The sequence below is a fragment of the Leucoraja erinacea genome, chromosome 20 (genome assembly GCF_028641065.1).
Source record: "Leucoraja erinacea ecotype New England chromosome 20, Leri_hhj_1, whole genome shotgun sequence".
Lineage (NCBI taxonomy): Eukaryota > Metazoa > Chordata > Chondrichthyes > Rajiformes > Rajidae > Leucoraja > Leucoraja erinaceus.
The window spans coordinates 4,136,460-4,161,198 of NC_073396.1; the positions used below are offsets into that span (position 1 = coordinate 4,136,460).

The window sequence follows — 24,739 nt, forward strand, 5'->3', positions numbered from 1 at the left end:
GGGAACCTGATTGAAACTTACCAAATAGTGAAAAGCTTGGATAGAGTGGATGTGGGGAGGATGTTTCCACAAGTGGGGGAGTCTAGGACCAGAGGTCATAGCCTCAGAATTAAAGGATGTTCCTTTAATAAGGAGATGAGGAGCTATTTATTTAGTCAGAGGGTGATGAATCTGTGGAACTCTTTGCTACAGAAGGCTGTTGAGGCCGCCAATGGCAGAGATAGATAATTCTTGATTTGTACAGGTGTCAGGGACGATGGGAAGAAGGCAGGAGCATAGATCAGGGAGAGATAGATCAGCCTTGATTGAATGGCAGAGTAGACTTGATAGGTGAAATGGCCTAATTCTGCTCCTATCACTTATGGTCTTTCTGTACCTTCTCATATGCAAATCTGTTAATTTCCTGCCATTACTCAATTGCAGTTCCTATTTTATACCAGTACTTTAAGAAGGAAGATCACGAGGTGGAATTTATATCCCTGCAGCTTCATAAAATGTGAATCCTCAACGTGTGAGGTGCTGTCATGATGGACAACCCAGCATTGATCACCCAGATTTGTTCATTGATACACAAGCATTAAAAACAGGATACTATAGATACCCACTTTTACATGTTTTATTGTTAACAATTAAAAAAATTAGTTACAAAACTATTTTTGCAGGCATTCTCTCGAAAAGACAGCTTAAAATGATTTTGAAGTAAATTGCTAGTACATTTTAAAAATATATTGTTAAGACTGCAGTAACTTTGCATTGATTAAACACTTAGAGCTCTCCCCCCCTGCTTCATCTACACATTGTGAATCTCCATGGCCTCCTCCATCTAGACATGCCATTCAAATCTTTAAAGATGTGCAAATTGATATATTTCCCCATTCTGTTATAACAATCACGAGATGTACACGCTCCTAAATATTTTCACCACTCCCCTCAAGCTGCTCGTTTACTCCATTGAATCGGTGTTAATTCGTGGCACAAATTTCAGGACTATGGGTTTTTTAGGATGCATGGGCCCTTTCACATCAATTTCCAACGGGATCTGGAACAGAAAAAGCAAACAATACATTAACAGAAAAGTTCAAGTTGAGATTGGTGAAAGTTTCATCTCATTATCCTCTCCAGTGCTTTTGTTTTGCAGTAGGTTTAGGTTTATTATTACCACGTGTACAGAGGTACACAATGAAGAGCTTTCCAATCAAATTAGATTGTGTATAAATACAATTAAGCCAAACCCAAAAGCAATGGATAGAGCGAAGAGAAAGATACAGTGTGCAGAATATAGTTCTCAGCATCAAAGCCCAACACTTCTAGAGGAAGAGTCCAATGAGAATCAGGACTGTACGCCAGCTTATGAAAGGACCGTCCACAAGCCTGATAACAGAGGGGAAGGAGCAGTTCCTCAGTCTGGTTTCAGGCGTATATATCCTCTGCCTGATGAGAGAGAGGAGAAGGAGGAATGCCATGGGTAGGACAAGCCTGATTATGCTGGCTATGTTCCCGAGGCAGTGTGCATTGTAAATGAAGTCGAAGGTGGAAAGGCTGGTCTGTGGACTGCGTTATATCCACAAATTTAAGCAAACTTAATAAAAAAAAATAAAGCTGCATTGATTGACAATTTACAATCCATCGATGTACTCAAAGTTTGGAGTACTAAACTAATAACTGAATTGTTCAGGCTAAATAAATACATATTTTAATTCGTTAACTTACGATATCCATTAGCCAGGCATAATTAATAAACATATGTGATGTGAGAGATGATGCACACCATCACAAAAAACAATGCCCCGTCTATTTTCCTCTACAGCAGGATTATAAAAACCTAAGTTTAAAATGGAATTTCACAGTGCCAATGTCTTTTTCATGTAATTCCTCTGAAGAGCTCACCGGCGTCTCGTCACAAGTCACAAAAGTCAGGCGTTGCAGGAGTGAAACAAGTGCCATCTTGATCACAAGTTGAGCGAACCTCATCCCAATGCAGTTCCGAGGACCCATCCCAAACGGCAGGTAGACGGCAGGATCCCACAACTCCCTTTCTTCCTTACTGAACCTAAGGAACCAAATAAAACATGGATAGCTATCAAATTTGGCAAGAAGATATGGTTGACGAGTGGAATACCTTGAAACTATAGTCTTGCCTTCCGTCTTAGCTTCTCCCTCGCATTTAAAGGGACCTAGTGTTTGAGTTAGATATTGGATGCCAAGCTTCATGCACAATGTCAGAGTCACATAGACCATTCGGCCCAACTTGTCCATTTTGACCAATATGCCCCATCTAAACTAGTCCCACTTCCTGCATTTGGTCAATATTCCTCCAAACCTTTCCTGCCCTTGTGCCTGTCCAAGTGTCTTTTAAACAATGTTATTGTACCTCCATCAACTACCTCCTCTGCCCGCTCATTCCATATACCCACCACCCTCTGACCCTAGCCTGTGAATCTTCAGAGCCAAAGATTTAGTAACATTGTTCGTCGACAAAAGGCAACGTTTTTGGAAGGGTGTGCAAAGATTCAAGCAGTTACCAAAGTTACCTGCTGGGAACATTTCTCCAAGAAAACCTCAATTAATTCAATTAAGCTATATTTATCTATGGAATTATAGAATTATATATTATTCGCTCATCAGTCTGAAGAAGGGTTTCGGCCCGAAACATTGCCTATTTCCTCCTTCGCTCCATAGGTGCTGCCTCACCCGCTGAGTTTCTCCAGCACTTTTGTCTACCTAAGCTATATTTATCAACAGGTTTTTTCCTTCAATTGTGACACTAATGGGACTGTCCCACTGTACGAGCTAATTCAAGAGTTCTCCCGAACCCGGAGAATTACGGTAATAGCCGCTCGTAGGTACTCGGGGCTTTCGTGGACATTTTTCAACATGTTGAAAAGTCTTCACGAGCTTACCACGTTTCCCGAATACCTGCCGTTAGCGTTACGAGCCACTAAGAGACGTCCCCGAGCTCAGACGTACCCATTATGTACATTCTACGTGCTTACCACAAGTTTGATTTTTTAAATAAACTCGGGAGAGCTCTTGAAATAGCTCGTACAGTAGGACAGCCCCTTTACTTATAATATGATAACCTAACTACAAGTTCAAAGAAATAAATGTTTTAATCAATTCCACTTACATTATCCATTAACTAAGCATGATTACTGTGTGTACAACAGAAATGCCAGTACGCCTTACAGTGCACCATCACAGACAAAGCACTCTCTGTCTATCTTTCCTTCATGCCCCCTCTTCAGCCAAAAACACTTGCCACTGATTGCCCTGAAGTCTGTTCAGTTCAGCGCTTCATCCTTGCAGGCTCCCAGTTTGGGAAAGTTGTATCAGAAACATTTACAAACACAGAGACATTCAACACGGCAGTGTTGGCAAACATAGTCCTCCCTGTGTCTGCCCTCCCTGGTCTGGCCCCAGACAGATACAGTCTTTGGCAGGTAGCCAAGTCATGCTCCAACACGCCAAGCTTCCATGAGCAAGATCCGGAAGACCTGACAGAGGGAACTCCATAACTTAATCTCCATAGTCAATGACGAGTTATCGGCTTTACGTTCCATCTGCTGCCTTCAAAATCTTTGTTGTCTGGTCTTTTCTTGGCCCTAGACCCATTCTGTACACCAGTTCCCAGGCCGGGAAGGAGGAGATCAAAGAATAAGATATACATGCATATACTGCAGATGCTGGTTTAAACTTAAGATAGACACAAAATGCTGGAGCAATTCTGAAAGGGTTTGAAGAAGGGTCTCAACCAGAAACGTCCCCCATTCCTTCTCTCCAGAGATGCTGCCTGTCCCGCTGAGTTACTCCAGCATTTTGTGTCTGTCTGCACTTGGAAAGACATTGCTTCGAGCCATCCATGGAAACAAATGACAATAAACCTCAATTGGTTATCAAAGAACACAGATGATGGCAGGTACTGGTTTAGAGATTGCTGGTTTTAAGAGAGAACATCATTGTTACTCACCTCTCGGGTCTGAACTCCTCTGGTTCTGGCCAATACTTTGGATCACGGTGCAGGGCATAAACAGGAATCACAATCACCGTGTCCTTGGGAATGGTCACCCCATTGAGTTTGACATCTTTCTTGCAGATTCTTTCCAAGCGGGGTCCAGGAGGAAATAATCGAAGTGTTTCACAAATCACCATTTCCAGGTACTCCAAATACATCACGCCATCGTATGTGGGAGGAGCCTTCACAGAGAAAAACACTTAACAACAGCATGGGAAATCAGTACAGATGGGAGATGATTATCGAAGCCAGTCATGTTGGAAATTAAAATACATTGTGCGGGAAGAATACTTCTTGTCATGTACTGTTAGGAAAAAATATTTTGATTTGCAGGAAATCCAGAACCCAGGAATTTAGTTTTAGTTTAATTTAAAGAGAGCAGGACAACAGGCCCTTTGGCCCAGCTTGCCCACACCAGCCAACATGTCCCAGCTATACGTCCCACCTGCCCACATTTGGTCCGTATCCCTCCAAACCTGTCCTCTCCATGTACCTGTCTCTTAAATGTTGGAACAGTCCCTGGCTTAACTACCTCCTCTGGCAGCTAGTTCCATGCACCCACCACCCTTTGAGTGAAAACATCACCGCTCAGATTCCTATTAAATCTTTTCCCCTTCAGCTTAAACCTATATTTTCTGGTCCTCCATTAGAAACATAGAACATAGAAAATAGGTGCAGGAGGAGGCCATTCGGCCCTTCGAGCCAGCACCGCCATCCATTGTGATCATGACTGATCGTCCCCTATCAATAACCCGTGCCTGCCTTCTCCCCATATCCCTTGACTCCACTAGCCCCTAGTGCTCTATCTAACTCTCTCTTAAATCCATCCAGTGATTTGGCCTCCACTGCCCTCTGTGGCAGGGAATTCCACAAATTCACAACTGTCAGGGAGAAAAAGTTTTTTCTCACCTCAGTCTTAAATGACCTCCCCTTTATTCTAAGACTGTGGCCCCTGGTTCTGGACTTGCCCAACATTGGGAACATTTTTCCTGCATCTAGCTTGTCCAGTCCTTTTATAATTTTATATGTTTTTATAAGATCCCCCTCATCCTTCCAAACTCCAGTGAATATAAGCCTAGTCTTTTCAATCTTTCCTCGTATGACAGTCCCGCCATCCCAGGGATCAATCTCGTGAACTATGCTGTACTGCCTCAATCACAAGGATGTCCTTCCTCAAATTAGGAGAACAAAACTGTACACAATACTCCAGATGTGATCTCACCAGAGCCCTATACAACCTGCAGAAGAACCGTGCGGAACCTTATCAAAGACTTTCTGAAAGTCTAGATACACTACATCCACTGGCACCCCTTCATCCATTTTACTTGCCACATCCTCAAAAAATTCCAGAAGATTAGTCAAGCATGATTTCCCTTTCATAAATCCATGTTGACTTGGACTAATCCTTTTACTGCTATCCAAATGCCCCATTATTACCTCTTTAATAATTGACTCCAGCATCTTTCCCACCACTGAAGTCCGGCTAACTGGTCTGTAATTCCCCGTTTTCTCTCTCGCTCCTTTCTTGAAAAGTGGGATAACATTAGCTATCTTCCAATCCACAGGAACTGATCCTGAATCTATAGAACATTGAAAAATGATCACCAATGCGTCCACTATTTCTAGAGCCACCTCCCTGGGGACACTGGGATGCAGACCATCAGGCCCAGGGGATTTATCATCCTTCAGTCCCATTAGCCTACCCAATATTATTTCTCGCCTAATGAACATTTATTTCAGTTCCTCTACCCCCTTAGATCCTCTGTCCTCCAGTACATCTGGGAGATTGTTTGTGTCTTCCTTAGTGAAGACAGATCCGAAGTACCTATTCAACTCTTCTGCCATTTCCTTGTTGCCCATAATAAATTCACCCGTGTCTGCCTTCAAGGGACCCACATTTGACTTTGCTACTCTTTTTTCCTTAACATATCTAAAGAAGCTTTTACTGTCCTTCTTTATATTCCTGGCCAGCTTCCCTTCATACTTCATCTTTTCTGCCCGTTTTGTTTCCTTCTGTTGTCCTATGAAAGTTTCCCAATCCTCTGGCTTCCGGCATTTCTCCTTGCTGTGTTATACATCTTTTCTTTTAGTTTTATTCTATCCCTAACTTCTCTTGTCAGCCACGGTTGCCTCCTACTCCCCTTAGAATCTGTCTTCAGTTTTGGAATGAAATGATCCTGCGTCTTCCGGATTATGCCCAGAAATTCCTGCCATTGCTGTTCCACCGTCATTCCAGCTAGGATCCCTTTCCAGTCTAATATGGCTAGCTCCCCTCTCATGCCTTCATAATCCCCTTTGTTCAACTGCATCACTGCCACCTCCGATTTAACGTTCTCCTTCGCAAATTGCAGATTAAAACTAATCATATTATGATCACTATCTCCAAGCGGTTCCTTTACCTCAAGTTCTCTTATCATATCTGGTTCATTGGACAACACTAAATCCAGAATTGCCTTTTCTCTGGTCGGCTCCATTACAAGCTGCTCTAAGAATCCATCTCGGAGGCATTCTACAAACTAATTTTCTTGGGGTCCTGAACCAACCTGATTTTCCCAGTCTACCTGCATATTGAAATCCCCCATCACCACAGTGGCATTACCTTTGTTACATGCCAGTTTTAACTCCTGCTGCAACTTACACCCTACATCCCGGCTACTATTTGGGGGTCTGTAAATAACACCAATTAACGTCTTCTTGCCTTTACAATTCCTCAACTCAATCCACAGTGATTCTACCTCGTCAGTCCCTATGTTTTCCCTCACAAGGGACTGAATTCCATCCCTCACCAGCAAAGCTAGCCCCCCCCCTCCTCTGCCCACCTGCCTGTCCTTTCTATAGGATGTATAACCCTGAATATTAAATTCCCAGGCCCGATCCTCCTGCAGCCACGTCTCAGTAATCCCCACAATGTCATATCTACCAACCTCTAACTGAGCCGCAAGCTCATCTACTTTACTTCTTATACTTTGAGCATTCATATACAATACTTTTAATTCCTTACGCATCTCGCCTTTCACATCGATCCCTATTACACTTGGCCACACTCTCCTGTCCCTTTGTGAGCTTCCTTTCCCGTTAATTCTGGGGTCATTAACCATCCCTTTATTCTCTTTCCCTTTAACTCCATCCTCAACTATCCCATTTGACATCCCACCCCCCTTACCATTCACCTACTCTAGGCCAGAGACTCTGTGCATCTACCCAATCTAGTCCTCTCATGATCTTATACACCTCTATAAGATCACCCCTCATCCTCCTGCACTCCAAGGAATAGAGTTCCAGCCTACTCAACGTCTCCCTGTAGCTCAGACCCGCTAGTCCTAGCCACATCCTCGTAAATCCTCTCTGTAAATTTTCAGCTTGACCTACAGGACCTGTGTGCATGTTGGTTTCTGAATTCCTTGCATTATAACAATGGTTACAACTGAATGATTACAGATACAGGCATGGAAAGAGGCTCTTTGACCCATTGAGTCCATTCCAACCACAATCTATGTTATCCCACTTTTGCATCCAATCCCTATACACTTGGAGCAATTTAGAGGTCAATTAACCTGCAAAACCCACACGTCTTTGTGAAGTGGGAGAAAACCAGACCATGCAGTCACAGGGAGAACGTGCAAATCCCAGACAGATAGCACCAGAGGTCAGGATCGAACCCAGATCTCTGGCACTGAGGCAGCAACTCTTCCCAGCTGCAACACTCCAACACTAAACTTTACATTGTTTTTTTGGGGGGGGGTTTTGGGTTTTTTTAATTAGAAGTTAATACAGTACACAACAGTACAGTGGAACCTAATTTTAGGTGCCAACTATGTCATACCGTAATCCATTCTATGTACAACCTCTAGTTTTATGTTTTGAGAAGGAAGTAAGCAAGACAAGAAAAAGAAAACAATAGAAAGGGGAAAAAGAGGAAAAATAGATGGTAGAGAATAGAAAAACGTGAAGTGTGTATATAAGAAAAAGTGGAAAGTAGAAATAGGAGAGAAGGCCCCTTAAAAGATAAATTTTCAAATCTTTATTCGGAGATGTAGATCTATCTGCGTCATGAACTGAAATCAGCAATCCTTACGGCACCGCTGCATCACATGATTCCAAAAAGTCGATGAAAGGAGACCAACTCCTTAAGAATTGGTCATATTTATCTATTAGTCGGAGTCTCATTTCTTCAAGGCGTGCTATGTCCATCATATTCCTAATCCACATTTTAACAGTTGGTATAGTTGTATTTTTCCAAAATTTAAGTATCAATTTCTTTCCAATTATTAACCCATAATTTAAAAAAACGTTTTTGGTCTTTATTTAAATTGATATCTTCTACTATTATTCCAAATATAATCCATTCCGTTTTAGGTTCTATTGTGGACTTGAAAAGCTTTGTAAATATATCAAATATATCGCTCCAAAATGTATTCAACTTTGTACATCCTACAAATGAATGTGTTATATTAGCGTTTTGAAACAAACATTTATCGCATCTGGGAAGAGACGTTTGGAAAAAATTTATTCAACCTCGTTTTTGAATAATAGTCTATGTAATAATTTGAATTGAATTAAATTATGTCTTGCATTAATAGAACAGTTATGTGTGTTCATTAGATACTTTTCCCATCTATCCTTCGATATCTTTATCATTAGCTCATGTTCCCAATCTTCTCTTAGTGCTTCTGTTGAGGTAATTCTCTATTTAATATATTATTATAAAATGATATTAGTTTTTGTGAATCAGCCTTAATATTCATTGCTTCTTCTAAAGGGTCTAAAAATATAGTTTGAAATTATGTATATATTTCTTCATAAAGTCACATATCTGTATATATTTAAAATATTGATTATCCTTCAGTTTAAATTTAAATTTTAAATGTTGAAATGATAACAGTTTGCCCAATTCATACATATCTCCTACTTTCCTAATCCCCAGTCTATCCCATTGTTGATATGTTTTGTCGATGAGAGATGGTTTGAATGCGGGGTTGTTCACTAGTGGGGTTAGTACTGATGGATCATTTAATTTCAAGGATACTTTTATTTGTTTCCAAATTCTTATTGTATTATGAATAATTGGGTTCTTCTTATATATATACTATTCAATTTTATCGGTGAAAGCAAGATCGTTCCTATATCGTGCGGATAGCACTCCTCTTTCTCCATTCTTATCCACTCCAACTGCTGAGTGGAACTATCCAACCAGTACATTATGTTCTTAATATGCACTGCCCAGTAGTAATACATAAAGTTAGGTAATGATAAACCCCCAACTTCTTTAGGTTTACACAAATGCTTTCGTTGAATTCTGTGTGCTCTATAATCCCATATAAAATTAGTGATAGTAGAATCTAGTTTTTTGAAAAAGTATTTTGGAATATATATTGGGATCGCTTGAAACAAATATATTAATTGTGGTAAGAAAGTCATTTTTATAGCGTTAATTCTACCTATCAATGAGAGCGGGAGCGTTTTCCAAAATTTAATCATATCATTCAGTTTATTTAATAGTGGCATAAAATTGGCACTAAATAATGATTTGTGTCTTCTCGTAATTTGAATACCCAGATACTTGAATTTTTCTGTTGCAATTTTGAAGGGGAATTTTAGTAAGTGTCTCGAATCCTGTGGTTTTAAAGACATAATTTCACTTTTATTCCAATTTATTCTATATCCTGAAAAAGAGCCGAATTCCTCAATTAATGTTAATAATGTGGGTATACTTGTTTGTGTATTAGTAATATATAAAAGGATATCATCAGCGTATCATGAAATTTTATTCCTTGAGTCCTTAGTGTTATATCCGTGAATATTCGGGTGATTTCTAATCCTTTCGGCCAGCGGTTCTATCATAATAGCAATGGTGATAGGGCACACACAACCTTGCCTATTACCCCTTGATAAGTAAAATTTTGGAGATAGCGTATTGTTAGTTAATATTCTTGCCGTAGGTCTATCGTAAAGTAGTTTAACCCATCTAATAAAATTCTCTCCCGTATTAAATTTTTGGAGTACCTTGTATAAATACTGCCATTCTACCTGATCAAACTTCAAAATTAATTGGCTACAGAATGCTTTCGGGAATCTCAGCTACATGAAGAGCGATGGTAGAAATACTACTTTTTATTCTATGACTCACTTTGTTGGGAAAAGCCTTGTCTATTTCCTGCTGTAGTTTCGTCTGCACATCGGGGTGAACGGCGAGATTGTACGCGACGTTGGAGAGCGTAGTACTGGTAGTCTCATACCCGGCAAAGGTAAAGATGAAGCACTGGGCCAGGATCTCAGAGTCACTTAGAGCTGCAGTTTGAGAAAAGACCAGCATTTGTAAATAAAGGCTCATCGTACAGAGAACTTAAAACTTAATTGGCTTGGCATAAATGTAAATTGTCCCTGGTATTTGTAGGATGGTGTTAATGTGCAGATTCAGTGGCCTGTTTCCATGCTGTATCTTGAAACTAAACTAAACCTCTGTACCGAACATGATGCCACCCAAGACCATTTCTCTTCTACTGGCACATAATGCATATCCTTCCATTCCCTGCATATCCATATGCTTATCCCATGATCACAAATGCCTCTGCCGTATCTGCCTCAAACTCCATCCCTGGCTCCATGGAGGCAACAGTGTAAAAAACAGCATGCCCTGCACATCCCCTTTAAACTTTGACCCTCTCACCTTAAACCTATGCCCTCTAGTCTTTGATCCTGACATCCTGGGAAATGCGTTCTGACTGTCTACCTTTCTCTGCCTCTTAGTTTTATCCACTTCTATCAGGTCTCCCCACACCCCACTGCATTCCAGAGAACACAATGCAAGGATGTCCAACCTCACCTTCTAATCAGGCACGATTCTGGTAAACCTCCCGTGCACCCTTTCCAAAACCCCTGCACCCTTCCTGTTATGGGGGCGAGCAGAACATGATTTTGTTTATTGCCAGGTGTGCCGAGGTATAATGAGGCACGCAATACTCCAAATGCCGCCTCACCAAAGTCCTATGAAGCTGCAGAATGACTTCCATAACCTTTATACTCAATGCCCCGACCAATGAAGGCAAATATACCATCTGCCCTCTTTACCAAACTACTTGTGTTGCCATTTTCAGGGAGATTCAGGGACCTGGATCTCAAAATCCCTCTATGCGGCAGTACGGTGGTGCAGCGGTAGAGTCGCTGCCTCACAGCGCCAGAGACCCCGGTTCGATCCTGACTACGGGCGCTGTCTGTACGGAGTTTGTATGTTCTCCCCGTGACCTATATGAGTTTTCTCCGAGATCTTTGGTTTCCTCCCACAATCCAAAGACGTTCTGGTTTGTAGGCTAAATAGCTTGGTGTAAATGTTAAAAAAAGCGGAGGCTAGTGTTAATGTGCGGGCAATGCTGGTCGGCGCGCCGCGCGGTATATCTAAATTAACTAAACATCAATGCTGTCAAGGGTCATACTATTAATTGTATATGTATTGCAATACCCAAGTCACTTAGGTATTGTCTAGGCTTCAGCTAATTGTTTGGTCATTATAACTTGGTTATTGGGCTCAGACTAAATTCATTGAAGGTGTATCCAGTGAGCAGCTGGAATAGTTACACATGAATGTTCAGCCAGAAAGCTATTACAGGACAGCCCACCGAGTCTGTGGTGGTTCCCACAGCTATTTCACCAGTCCCTGTCCCCTCTTTACTTTCCCTGAAATATAGTCAGAGCTGCACAGCACAAAAACAGGTCCTTCAGCCCAGCTTGTGTGTGCCAAACAAGTCGGCATACTCAACTTGTCCCATTTGCCCATTTGGCACAAAGTCCTTCCTATCCATATATCTGTCCAAATGTCTTTTAAGAGTCACTTTAGCTTCCTCTGATATTTTCTTTTACATCCCCATCGATCAAATAAATTACAGATCTAATGATAGACACAAAATGCTGGAGTAATTCAGCAGATCAGGCAGCATCTCTGGAGGAAAAGAGCAGGTGAAATGGCAGAGCAAGCTGTTATCCTGATAGGTTAAGGTGGATCCAAGGTGATCTGGAACTGAATGAGGAACACTCATTTGCAGACCAGAAAGAAACATGGATCCAATACGAGATCCCAATACGTTTATCCATAGATTTGTCACCATTGTCCTGTAGCTCCGAGCTGGTGCCAGTTGCTTCAGAATCAACCATCATCTGTAGAAAGTCCACACGATCCTGAGATAAACAAGAACGTTGTGAGCTTTGACCATGGATTTCTCACATAGAATATAGAACAGTACAATGCTGAGAACTACATTCTCCACGCTTATCTTCCCCTCTGTTCTACTTATTGTACTCGAGTTTGACTCGATTGTATTTACGTTTAGTATTATTTATACAATTGGGTAGCATGCAAAGCAAAGGGGGCTGTCCCACTTGGACAACCTAATTCACAAGTTTAGAAGACCCTGGATGAGTTGAAAAAATTGTTGACTCGCCAAAGTAAAAGACCTCCTACGACTATGTCTACGACCTCCTACGACCCCCCTCGACCTCAGTCTTCCACACCTAAGACCAACTACGACCAGCTACGAGTGGAAAATTATCACATGATAAAATTATGTCATGTTTGCTTTTTTTTTTCTAGGGCCAGTTACTGACCTACGACCACCATCACAAACTACTACGACCTACCTACGAGTAAAAAGTATCAATTTTTTCCACTTTTTTTAACTCGTGGACATTTTTTATCGGGCTGGAAAAAACGCTGCGACCAACTTGAGGCCACGAGAACGCGGAGACCACTCCGAGCGCGACTTTCTACGACCTCGTGGCAACCATGCTGCGAGTATGAGTCAAGGGCAAACTCGGCAGAGGTCGCCAGTTAGGTGGTGAAAGTGGGACAGGGGCTTAAAGCTACCTTGGTGCACTCGGTGACAATAATAAACCTGACGCAAGTGTGCCACAGATACAGTGGAGCTGCCAAAGGGAGTTCCTAATCGCCATTGCGTATCTGCCAATATCTATTCTCCCTCGGTCATACAAGCCAGAAGATAGAACGTCTGGAAAAGAACCTTAGGACCCACCAAAACAACATCTAGCTGAAGAAAACTGCAGAAACTCCCTTTGGGACCGACTCCCTGTTCTGCGGGTCTGTCAACAATAACCACAGTCTTCAGGCCTTTTCCCAAACGTGCAGGAGAAGCAACACCCATCCGTTCACCTCTTCCCTTCCCACCGTTCAAGGAGCAAAACAATCCTTCCCAATGAAGCGGTCGTTGACTCGCAAGAGAGCCAAGACTGCCTCATTGTTATCTGTACCAAGGAGGAGCAATGAAATTCTAACTTGCAGTGGCATTGCAGGTCTGTAAACACAGTAGTCAATGTTTAATGTAATAACAGGAAAAGTTCAATAAGTAAAAAAACCATTAGTGGGAAAACAAAGCAAAAGTCCCTAGTCCAAGACAGTTTGGTTCACTTGGTGTTTGTACTGTTTAATAGTCTTAGAGTCATCGAGTGATACAGTGTGGAAACAGGCCCTTCGGCCCAACTTGCCCACACCGGCCAACATGTCCCAGCTACACTAGTCCCGCCTGTCTGCGTTTGGTCCATATCCCTCCAAACCTGTCCTATCCATGCGCCTGTCTAACTATTCCTTAAACGATGGGATAGTCCCAGCCTCAACTACCTCCTCTGGCAGCTTGTTCCATACACCCACCACCCTTTGTGTGGAAAAAAACCCTCAGATTCCTATTAAATCTTTTCCCTTCACCTTGAACCTATGTCCCCTGGTCCTCGAATCCCCTAGCATCTACCCGATTTATTCCTCTCATCATTTTATACACTCAATGTAGTGTGAAACATTGAGTACAAATAAGAGGCTGCTAACAGACGCAACAAGCTGGAGTAACTCAGCGAGTCAGGCAGCATCTCAGGAGAAAAGGAATCTCCAGAGCTGCTGCCAGACCCATTGAGTTACTCGTCTGCCTTTGATTTAAACCAGCATCTGCAGTTCCTCCTACAAATAAACTGTTAATGCTGGTTTACCAATGAAAGACACAACATGGATGGGTGATGTTTCAGGTCAGGCCCCAACCTGAAATATCACCATCCCATGTGCTCCATGCATGCTGCCTGACCCACTGAGTTACTCCAGTTTTGTTGTATCTTCCCTTGTCCTGATTCAGTGTTCACCATGTGGTTTTGTCCACATTGGAGGAACCAAATAATTGGGCGACCAATAGGTGCAGGAGTAGGCCATCGGCCCTTCGAGCCAGCACCGCCATTCAATGTTATCATGGCTGATCATCCACAATCAGTACCCCGTTCCTGCCTTCTCCCTATATCCCCTGACTCCACTATCTTTAAGAGCCCTATCTAGCTTTCTCTTGAAAGTATCCAGAGAACTGGCCTCCACCGCCCTCTGAGGCAGAGAATTCCACAGACTTACAACTCTGTGTGAAAAAGTGTTTCCTCATCTCCGTTCTAAATGGCTTACCAGTTATTCTTAACCTGTGGCCCCTGGTTCTGGACTCCCCCAACATCGGGAACATGTTTCCTGCCTCTAGTGTGTCCAAGCCCTTAATAATCTTATATGTTTCAATAAGATCCCCTCGCATCCTTCCAAATTCCAGAGTATACAAGCAAAGCCGCTCCAGTCTCTCAGCATGTGACAGTCCCGCAATCTCAGGAATTAACCTTGTAAACCTACGCTGCACTCCCTCAATAGCAAGAATGTCCTTCCTCAAATTTGGGGACCAAAACTGCACACAATACTCCAGGTTTGCAGGGTCAGCAGCAATGAAGCTACACCTCTTGGTTCCTGGTGGTTTCATTCAGCATCCCATCCACATTCAAACCTGAATACTGTGCCCTCCAGGTTCAAGACTAGCTTCTTCTGAACAACCTGCACAACACTAACCTCAACTATGCGCTGTTTAGTTTACTACGAGATACAGCGTGGAAACAGGCCCTTCGGCCCACTAAATCTACACATTAACACCATCCAACACTCACCAGGGACAATTTACATTTATACCAAGCCAATTAACCTACAAACCTGTACGTCTTTGGAGTGTGGGAGGAAACATCTTAGAGAAAACCCACGAGCTCACGGTGAGAACGCACAAACTCCGATCAGACAGCGCCCGTAGTCAGGATCGAGTCCGAGTCTCCGGCGCTGTGAGGCAACAAATCTACCGCTGCGCCATTGTGCGCCCAAGTTGCAGTTACTGTTTTTGGTTGGGGGGGGGGGGGGGGGGGGGGGGGGGGGGGGGGTTGAACCAGTATTGAGATTATTAACAAACAAACATGCAATAAATTATGTGTCATCTACATGTATTACATGTTTACAGGTCTTTGTTGCTGCTGCAAGGAAGAACCCCTTCAACCCATTTTTTAGAGTTATGAAATTGAGTGGAGGTGGGTGGTTAGTCAAGGGGGTTGTGAGCTGATGGTGGTTAAAATACAAACAGATACAGGGGTACAATCTGTTCCAGTTTCACACTCACCGCATGCACACCTTTTTGCCTCTTTGCCTTCAAAGCCGCCATGGTTCTCATGAAGAACTGAGTCGCATCATTCGGTAAAAAACTAAAGCCAAGTTTTGCCAGGATAGGATTGAAGGCCGGAACTATCACTGGAAAATAAGACAGGAACATATCTTGCAACATGAGCAGACCTGCATGCACACATTTGGAGGGACAGTGAGGAACTGAATGAGGAATAATCGAGCAGAGATAAAGCAGTAATGTGCAGGGAAGAAGGCTTTTGGTACATTAGCCTCATGAGTCAGGGTATTGATTATAGATATACACAATATGCTGGAGTAACTCAGCGGGACAGGCAGCGTCTCTGGAGAGAAGGAATGTGTGACGTTTCGGTCTGAAGAAGAGTCTCGACCCGAAACGTCACCCATTCCTTCTCTCCAGGGATGCTACCTGTCCCGCTGAGTTACTCCAGCATGTTGTGACTACGGTTTAAACCAGCATCTGCAGTTCCTTCCTACATATTGAGTATGGATGTCGGGACATCATGTTACAGTTGTACAAGATGTTAGTGAGTATGGTGTTCAGTTTTGGTCACCCTGCTGCAGAAGGGATGCCATTAAGCCGGAAAGAGTGCAATATTTTTAACAATGTTGTCAGGACTAGAGTGCCTGTGTTATAGGGGGAGGTTGTGGCAGGCGAGGAGTATAATCCTTGGAGTGCTGGAAGCTGAGTGGTGATTATATATAAGGGAATATATACGGTGAATGCCTGAGTCTTTTACCCAGGGGAGGAGAATCAAGAACCAGGGGACAGATTTAAGGTGAGGCAGGATTTAACAGGCAACGTTTACCTACATTCTCATTAAATTTGAGATTTAAAGTAGGTAAAAAACGTACAATATCCATGCAGCATCCATAGTGAGGATCAGACCCGGGTTTGTAAGCTGCCAGGCAACCGCTGCACCACCGAGGTGCCCAACAATATCAACAAATACTTTGAATTACTCACTAGCAAGAATAAGAGCAGGCCTGAAGAGGGAGAAATCAATCAACTTCTTGATATTGGTGACAAGCGGGTCATCGGGATTGTTGATGGAGTCCACATCCACACTGAGGGAGGTGCTGGAGATTGCATCCAGACCGTAGGGCCCAAAGATACTGGCGGATGGGAGACATGTTCATTATGTTCCAATTGCTAAACACTTTAACTCCCTCTCCCATTCCCACACTGACCAAATTGGAGAAACTGCACCTCATATTTCGTTTGGGCAGCTTACACCCCAGCGGTATGAGCATTGACTTCTCTAACCTCAAGTATCTGTTCCCTGCCCACCATCTCCATCCCGTCCCCTTCCCAGTTCTCCAACCAGTCTGTCTGTCTGCATCCCTTCCTTGATCTGCATGCCTTTTGATCTCTTACACCTCCTTATCTCCGTAACTCCCTCCCCCCGATGCTCAGTCTGAAGAAGGGTCTCGACCCAAAACGTCACTCATTCCTTCTCTCCAGAGATGCTGCCTGTCTCACTGAGTGACTCCAGCATTTTGTGTTGGATATGTTTGTTGGAATTGCTTAACAGATGACAAGAGAAATAAAATCTCATGCCCGCTGCGTGTTACACGTAGTTTTGTTTGTACTTCACATCACGAAGAACATCCGGGCCAACTCAAACCCCATTCATGTTCCACGTCACATTCCAATTCTTCATCAGATCTAATTCACAAAATATTCTCTTCCTTTTCCCTCAAAGGCTGGTCTAGTTTTTCTTATAATCCATCTGTACAGATTATTGGAAAATAAACAAGACTGCAGAGATTCACACAGCAGGGCAACAGGCCCTTCAGCCCATCTTGTACTTGCCAATCAAGTTTGGCCCAATCCCTCTGAACGCTTCTTATCTAAACAATTGCCAAATGCCTTTAAAAAAAAAGTAATAATTGTATTAGCTTCTGTAGTTCCTCTGACGGCTCGTTCCAGATTACTTGCACAAGCAGACCTCGTACACAGGGACACCCCCACCAGCCCTGACTATACAGACAGGCAAAGGGAATAAAGGTGGAAGGAAAGGGTTCAGGTGCTGTCTAAGTGGAGTTTGCACATTCTGCCTGTGACTCCCACATCCCAAAGGTCCGTAGCCTCTGTAACTTGCCCCTAGTGTGTGGAGATTGGGATGAGAAAATGGGATAACAGAACAGAAGAGAACAGAACACAAAGCCATCTATCTTTTTGGAATGTGGGAGGAAACCGAAGCAGCTGGAGGAAACCCCACGTGGTCACAGGGAGAATATGCAAACTCCACACAGACAGCACCTGTGATCAGGATCAAACCCAGGTTCCTGGCGCCAACCACCAAAAGAGAATAAGTTGAAGGGAAATACAGCAGTTATTCGATCCACTGGAGGAACTCAGGCCAGGCAGCATCAGAGGAGTCGGAAGAAGGGTCCTGACCAGAAACGTCATCTATCCCTGCCCTCCAGAAATGCTGCCTGACCCGCTGAGTTACTGTAGCACAAGGTGTTGTAGGGGCGGGGCGGAGGGAAAAACTGAACAACCAGACAAAATACTTACTCCTTCATGATGACTTTTTCATTCAGCTTCACTTTCTTCTCGGCAATTTTCACAAGGTTTTCTGTTAAGTGTTTAATGATTGAACTCATCTAGGAAAGGGGAAAATAAGAGACCAATGTGAGGGGAGGGTGTACAACGATGTACTGGTCGGGACCCAAACCTGTTTTGCTGGAGGTTTGATCACGGGACCTCCCGTCTCTCAGCACTACTATTTACGAGGCTGCATTGGATCTTCCCCAACACCGACCAGAAACCCTTCCCATTCCCAGAAAGAATCATTTGTGATCAATGATTAATTTCCCTGTCCCACTTAGGAAACCTGAACGGAAACCTCTGGAGACTTTGCGCCCCACCCAAGGTTTCCGTGCGGTTCCCGGAGGTTGCAGGTGGTTGCCGGAGGTTGCAGGTAGTGGAAGCAGGTAGGGAGACTGACAAAAGCCTCCGGGAACCGCATGGAAACCTTGGGTGGGGCGCAAAGTCTCCAGAGGATTCCCATCAGGTTTCCTAAGTGGGACAGGGGCATAACTCACGTCCAACATTTTTACATCATGTGCCAACTTGCTTTCAATTTTCAATACAAAATAAAAGCACTTGCAAACAGGAACCTGTTTGTTTTGTTCTCCTCGTGTTTTCTTAGGTCTCAGGAAGTTATTCAACTGAACAGGCCAATGCCAACTCTCAGAGTAATCCAAGTGACTGATATATTTCCCTTCAACTTATACCCTTTTGGTGGTTGTTGCCAGAGACCCGAGTTCAATCCTGTCCTCGGGTGCTGTCTGTGTGGAGTTTGCACGTTCTCCCCGTGACCCCGTGGGTTTCCTCCAGGTGGATGATTGAATTAATATTTTATTGTCACATGAGACGAGTCACGGTGAAACTCTTTGCTTGTTTACCCAAGATATGCAAACAGTCGCCCATAAAGGGCGTTGACAAAGTTAGAGAAGCTTCGCGCCGCCCACATTGTTCTCTCCCCCCCCCCCCCTTCACGGTGGTCCCCCCCGCAGTGTCCTCCTTTGTTCCTCCCCCCGGCAGTGGCGTCCTCACTTGCTCGTGTGTCAGTCGGTGCCATCATCGACCGCCGCTCCCACCGTCTCCACCAACACCACCGGGTCCTCTCCAGCCCCGCCCCCTCGCGCGGGCTCCGACCCACGGGGGCTCCGGCCACACCCACTACGCTGCCCGCTGCGAGGAGTCTTGCCGCAGAGGCTTGCCGGGGGGTGCTCCGGTTTTCTCCCAGTTCTCAAAGACGCGGGGGTTTGTAGGTTATGTGGCCTCTAAATGACCCCTAGTGTGTAGGGAGTGGAGGGATGAGAATGTGGGATAACATAGAACTTGCATGAATGGGTGATCGATGGTCAACATGAACGCAGTGGGGCAATGGGCCCGTTTACATGCTGTGTCTTTCAATTAATCAAACTTTAGGTTAGAAACAAGGGTCTGTCTTGACCTAATCAAGGAAAACAAAGGCCAGGTTCCCAAGACATTTCAGAGTTGAATTGGCATAGTGAAATCAAATAGTGAAAGGCCTGGATAGAGTGAACGTGGAGAGGATGTTTCCACTAGTTGGAGAGTCTAGGACCAGAGGCCACAGCCTCAGAATAAAAGGATGTACCTTTAGAAAGGAGATGAGATGGAATTTCTTTAGTCAGAAGGTGGTGAATTGTCACAGACAGCTGTTGAGGATCAGGGCAATGGATATTTTCCAGGAGTCGAGTCAAGAGTCAATGTTTTATTGTCATGTGTTCCAGATGGGACAATGAAATTCTTACTTGCTGCAGCACAACAGAATATGTCAACATGTAAACATTGTATATAATGGGAAAAAAAAAGAAAAAGTTCAATAAATAAAATATAGTGCAAATAACAAATAATAATATAGTCTCTTGTAGTTCAGAGCTCAGAGCTTATTCGTTGTTGTGTGTAATAGCCTGATGGCTGAAGGGAAGAAGCTGTTCCTGGACGTTACAGTTTTCAGGCTCCTGTACCTTCTTCCTGATGGCAGTGGTGAGATGCGTGTGTGGCCAGGATGGTGTGGGTCCTTGATGATGTTGGCTGCCTTTTTGAGGCAGCGACTACGATAGATCCCTGCGACGGTGGGGAGGTCAAAGCCGGTGATGGACTGGGCAGTGGTCACAACTTCTTGGAGTCTTTTTCGCTCCTGGACGTTCAAGTTGCTGAACCAGGCCACGATGCAATCAAGGTGGAGATTGACAGATTCTTGATTAGTATGGGTGTCAGGGGTCATGGGGCGAAGGCAGGAGAATGGGGTTGAGAAGGACAATAGGTCCAGGAGTAGACCATTCGGCCCTTCAAGCCAGCACCGCCATTCAATGTGATCATGGCTGATCATCCCCAATCAGTACCCCGTTCCTGCCTTCTCTCTATATCCCCTGACTCTGCTATTTTTAAGAGCCCTATCTAGCTCTCTCTTGACAGCATCCAGAGAACCTGCCTCCACCATCCTCTGAGGCAGAGAATTCCACAGACTCACCACTCTCTGTGAGAAAATGTGTTTCCTCGTCTCCGTTCTAAATGGCTTACTCCTTATTCTTAAACTGTGGCCCCTGGTTCTGGACTCCCCCAACATCGGGAACATGTTTCCTGCCTCTAGCGTGTCCAAACCCTTAACAATCTTATATGTTTCAAAGGAGAGATAGATCAGCTATGATTGAATGGCAGAGTAGATTTGATAGACCGAAAGGCCTTATTCTGCTCCTGGAACTTATGAAAATGTTCAGTGTACAATCTGTTCAGCGTGTGATCACTTTAAAAAGCAACCTGCTATTATCTACACTGTCATGAACTCTCTGGTTAACTTGCTATAGCTTGTCACTCCTCACCATCTAATTTTCAAGCCATGAGCGACGTGGATCTAACTGTACACCAACGCTGTGCCACACAGGTCTTTACCTGCTTCAGTTTCCCGCTGGTGAACCATGGCGAAAGCACATTTCGAATTCTCTTCCACTTCTCGTCTGTAACAGCGCTCACAGAGTCTTTCAATGGTCCAATCAGAGCAAATTCCTACACAGAAATACAGAAAAGTTTACCAATTAGTTTAAAACAAAACAAGTGGGATTCAGACCGAAGAAAGGTCCTAACCTGACACATCACGTCTTGAAGTCAATGCTGCTTGGCCTGCTGAATCACTCCAGCACTTTTTTTCTGTAAATCAGCATCTGTAGTTCTCCTGAATCTCGGTGGCATTCAATGACTTGTTACTTCATTGAATTTCTCTTTCCTAACATCATATGTTTTGGGCTATCAAAGGGGTGACAGGGCAGTGGGAATAAATGGGTACATGTCCTTTTTGGGGTTACAATGGGCAGCACAGAAAGCTGGCAATCTCTCTGTGTTCCCCTGACATGGCAGTTGTGGCCATATAGGTTTTGGTTCCTTATTGTCACGTGTACCGAGGTCCAGGGAAACGTTTTGATGTGCATGCTGTCTAATGATGATTGTGTTACGATTATACAAGCTGTTGGTGAGGCCATATTTGGAGAACAAGGTCCAGTTTTGGTCACCTTGCTATAGGATGGATGTCATGAAGCTGAAAAGAGTGCAGAGAAGATTTAGAAGAAAGTTCCCAGCACTTTATACCTTGTAGTGCAGGAGGTTGAGGGGCAATTTAGAGGCGTACAAGATCATGAGGGTATAGACAAGGTGAATGCACAGTCTTGTACCCAGGGGAGGGGAATCTAAAACCAGTGGACATAGGTTTAAGGTGAGAGGGGCAAGATTTAATAGGAACCCAAGGGGCAAAATTTTCCCACATGGGGGATGGTGGGTGTATGGAACAAGCTGCCTGAGGGGGTAGTTGAGGCAGGGACTGTACTGTAACAACACTAAACCTAATGTGGACGGCACAGAGATAGAAAAGGTTTAGACTAGAGGGATATGAGCCAAAGATGGGTAAATGCGACTAGTTTAGATGGGGCACCTAGTCAGGGTGGGCAAGTTGAGCCAAAGGGCCTGTTTCCATGTGTAGGAAGGAACTGCAGATGCGGGTTCACACCGAAGATAGACACAAAATGCTGGAGTAACTCAGTGGGACAGGCAGCATCTCTGGAGAGAAGGAATGGGTGACGTTTCGGGTCGAGACCCTTCTTCAGACAATGCTGTACGACTCCACAACTAACAAACACAAACAATCCAAACTCAAATACAATAGGTAGAACAAAGAGGAAGATGCAGAGTGTAGAATGTAGTTCCCAGCGTTGTAGCCCAGCTGTTCCGTGGACAAAGTCCAATGTCCGCTCTGGGATAGAGGCGAATCAGGCAGCACCCTAGTTATGGAAGGACCATTTACAGAGGGGAAGATGTGCAAGAAGAGGTGATTAGTTTAGTTTGGCATCATGTTAAACGTAAAAATAAATCTACTGTTCCATTTGGTTCTTGTCAGAGAAGCGATTATTTCCCTTGTGCACCCCTTCTCCCGTTATATACAAGTAATGACACCCTCAAATGTTCTGTGTAGTCTTAGTGGAATGCCAAATATGCCAGTGTGGCTTCATGTCCATCCATCCCATGTAACATGTTGGAAATGGAATTCTACTCAAAGTTCATCATTCATTCCAACCACAGATAAGCAAGAACTGGGATTCTGTACGAGCCAGGACAACAACAGTAGGAACACGGCACTAAATCAATATTTCAGTTTGAACACTAATCCTCTCCACCCTTGAGATGCAGCACAGTGGCACAGCGGGTAGAGCTGCTGCCTCACAGCGCCAGAGACCCGGGTTCAATCCTGACCTCTGGTGCAGTCCGTGGGAAGTTTGCACGTTCTCCCTGTGACAATGCGAGTTTCCTCCGGGCGTTCCAGTTTCCTCCCACATCCCAAAGACGTGTGGGTTTGGCCTCTAAGTTGTTCCGTGTGTCAGGAGTGGATGAGAAAGTGAGATAAGGTAGAACTAGTGTGAAAGGGTGATCGATGTTCGGCGTGGACTCAGTCGGCCGAAGGACCTCTTTCCCTGCTGTATCTTTCATTCGTTGCCGATGTATTGGGTCGTCCGAGCTCTCGACCCGATGCCACCACCCTCACACCTGTGCTCTCTACACATCACAAGATCAGCACGATGGCGCAGCGGTAGAGTTGCTGCCTCACAGCGCCAGAGACCCGGGTTCGATCCTGACTACGGGTGCTGTCTGTACACAGTTTGAAATCCTAAATAAAAAATTAATCCCCAAATTTGTGCCGCAAGAAGATGTTGGTTCACAGGAATAAGGAAAAAGATTCCTACTTAGCTGTGAAATCATTTAGGAGAATGTGTACCTCTAACTACTGAAGATAACCATTTAGCATAGGTGTTTACGTGGAGATATATAGAAACATTCACCTTTAAACACATGCAGGATCTGCATTGAGGAAATAATCAAACTCAGCATCTACACTCCATCTTGTTGTTAAGAGTGAATATTGGACGGGTTGCTGACGTTCGCAGAGACACTGTAACTAAATACCATTGTTCGATGAGTTTTTGGTGTCTAATAGAATTAAGCATGAATATATTTAAAATTTTTAACTTTGAAATGAATCATTTATAAATTCACTGGGACAATTTCCATTTTAAAACGGCTTTGGAATCATTGTAAATTGTCCCTGGTGTGTGTAGGATAGTGGAAGTGTGCGGGGATCCCTGGTCAGCACCGACTTGGTGGGCTGAAGGGCCTGTTTCCGCGCTGTATCTGCAAAACTCTAAAAACTAAATATCAGAGTGAAAATATGAACACACTCTGACCGAACCACCACCACTGGTCCAAACTGCAAGCAAAGGAAAAGAATATATGGGCATGGTGGCAAGAGAGACACAGATGTCAAACCGCCTGTAGTCAGCAGTGCTTTCCCATACCTACCTTCCTGGCTTTTCATTTTTTTTTTACCAAAAATAATTTAAATTAACTATTTACAAAAATCATGTGTAGGAAAGAACTGCAGATGCTGGTTTAAATCTGAAGAAGGGACTAGACTCGAAACGTCACCGAATCCTTCTCTCCAGAGATGCTGCCTGTCCCGCTGAGTTATGCCCCGTGTCCCACTTAGGAAACCTGAACGGAAACCTCTGGAGACTTTGCGCCCCACCCAAGGTTCCCGTGCGGTTCCCGGAGGTTGCAGGTGGTTGCCGGAGGTTGCAGGAAGTGGAAGCAGGTAGGGAGACTGACAAAAACCTCCGGGAACCGCATGGAAACCTTGGGTGGGGCGCAAAGTCTCCAGGTTTCCGTTCAGGTTTCCTAAGTGGGACAGGGGCATTACTCCAGCATTTTGTATTTACAAAAATTATATGTACCGTACAAAACTACAAACAAACCCACCACCATAACACAAAATGAAACAAAAATTCTTAAATATCGAATGTTAAATTACTATTTCCCCATCCTTATTGAGGTTACATTCCACCACCCAACAGTCCCAGAGATTCCGTAGACACGCATGGTCTAAACCCACCCGAGCGCGGAACGTACCCTCCTGTTGGTGAACAGGGTGTAGAATTCCTTTATGAGAATAGTCTTAATCAGGTCAGGCTTGGCAACACACAGCATAGGCTGACGTCCTTCATAGATCCTGTAAACAAAAGAATGTTTCAGATCAGGATCTGGTTAAAAACCTATGACTACATCAGGGATTCCAACCTTTTTTGTCCCGTTTACCGCTGGCAATTTTAATAGCACACAACAATGTTATTTCACGTATTTATGAACAACTAATGATGAACAGATACCGATAAACCAGAACCAAACA

General features: G+C 43.9%; 1 protein-coding gene across 1 annotated transcript in view; it reads right to left on the bottom strand.

The window, feature by feature from the left end:
* Positions 1 to 589: 589 nt before the first annotated feature.
* LOC129706648 (cytochrome P450 3A30-like) overlaps positions 590 to 24,739 on the bottom strand; it is a 30,861-nt gene continuing 6,711 nt past the window's right edge. Inside the window, exons 4-13 of the mRNA XM_055651030.1 lie at positions 24,463 to 24,562; positions 20,911 to 21,024; positions 18,001 to 18,089; positions 16,444 to 16,592; positions 15,457 to 15,584; positions 12,109 to 12,181; positions 10,140 to 10,300; positions 3,968 to 4,194; positions 1,888 to 2,050; positions 590 to 1,039 (exon numbers count right to left, since the gene is read on the bottom strand). Coding sequence (XP_055507005.1) covers positions 944 to 1,039; positions 1,888 to 2,050; positions 3,968 to 4,194; positions 10,140 to 10,300; positions 12,109 to 12,181; positions 15,457 to 15,584; positions 16,444 to 16,592; positions 18,001 to 18,089; positions 20,911 to 21,024; positions 24,463 to 24,562 — 1,300 coding nt within the window. The 3' untranslated portion in view covers positions 590 to 943. The remainder of the gene's footprint in view (positions 1,040 to 1,887; positions 2,051 to 3,967; positions 4,195 to 10,139; positions 10,301 to 12,108; positions 12,182 to 15,456; positions 15,585 to 16,443; positions 16,593 to 18,000; positions 18,090 to 20,910; positions 21,025 to 24,462; positions 24,563 to 24,739) is intronic.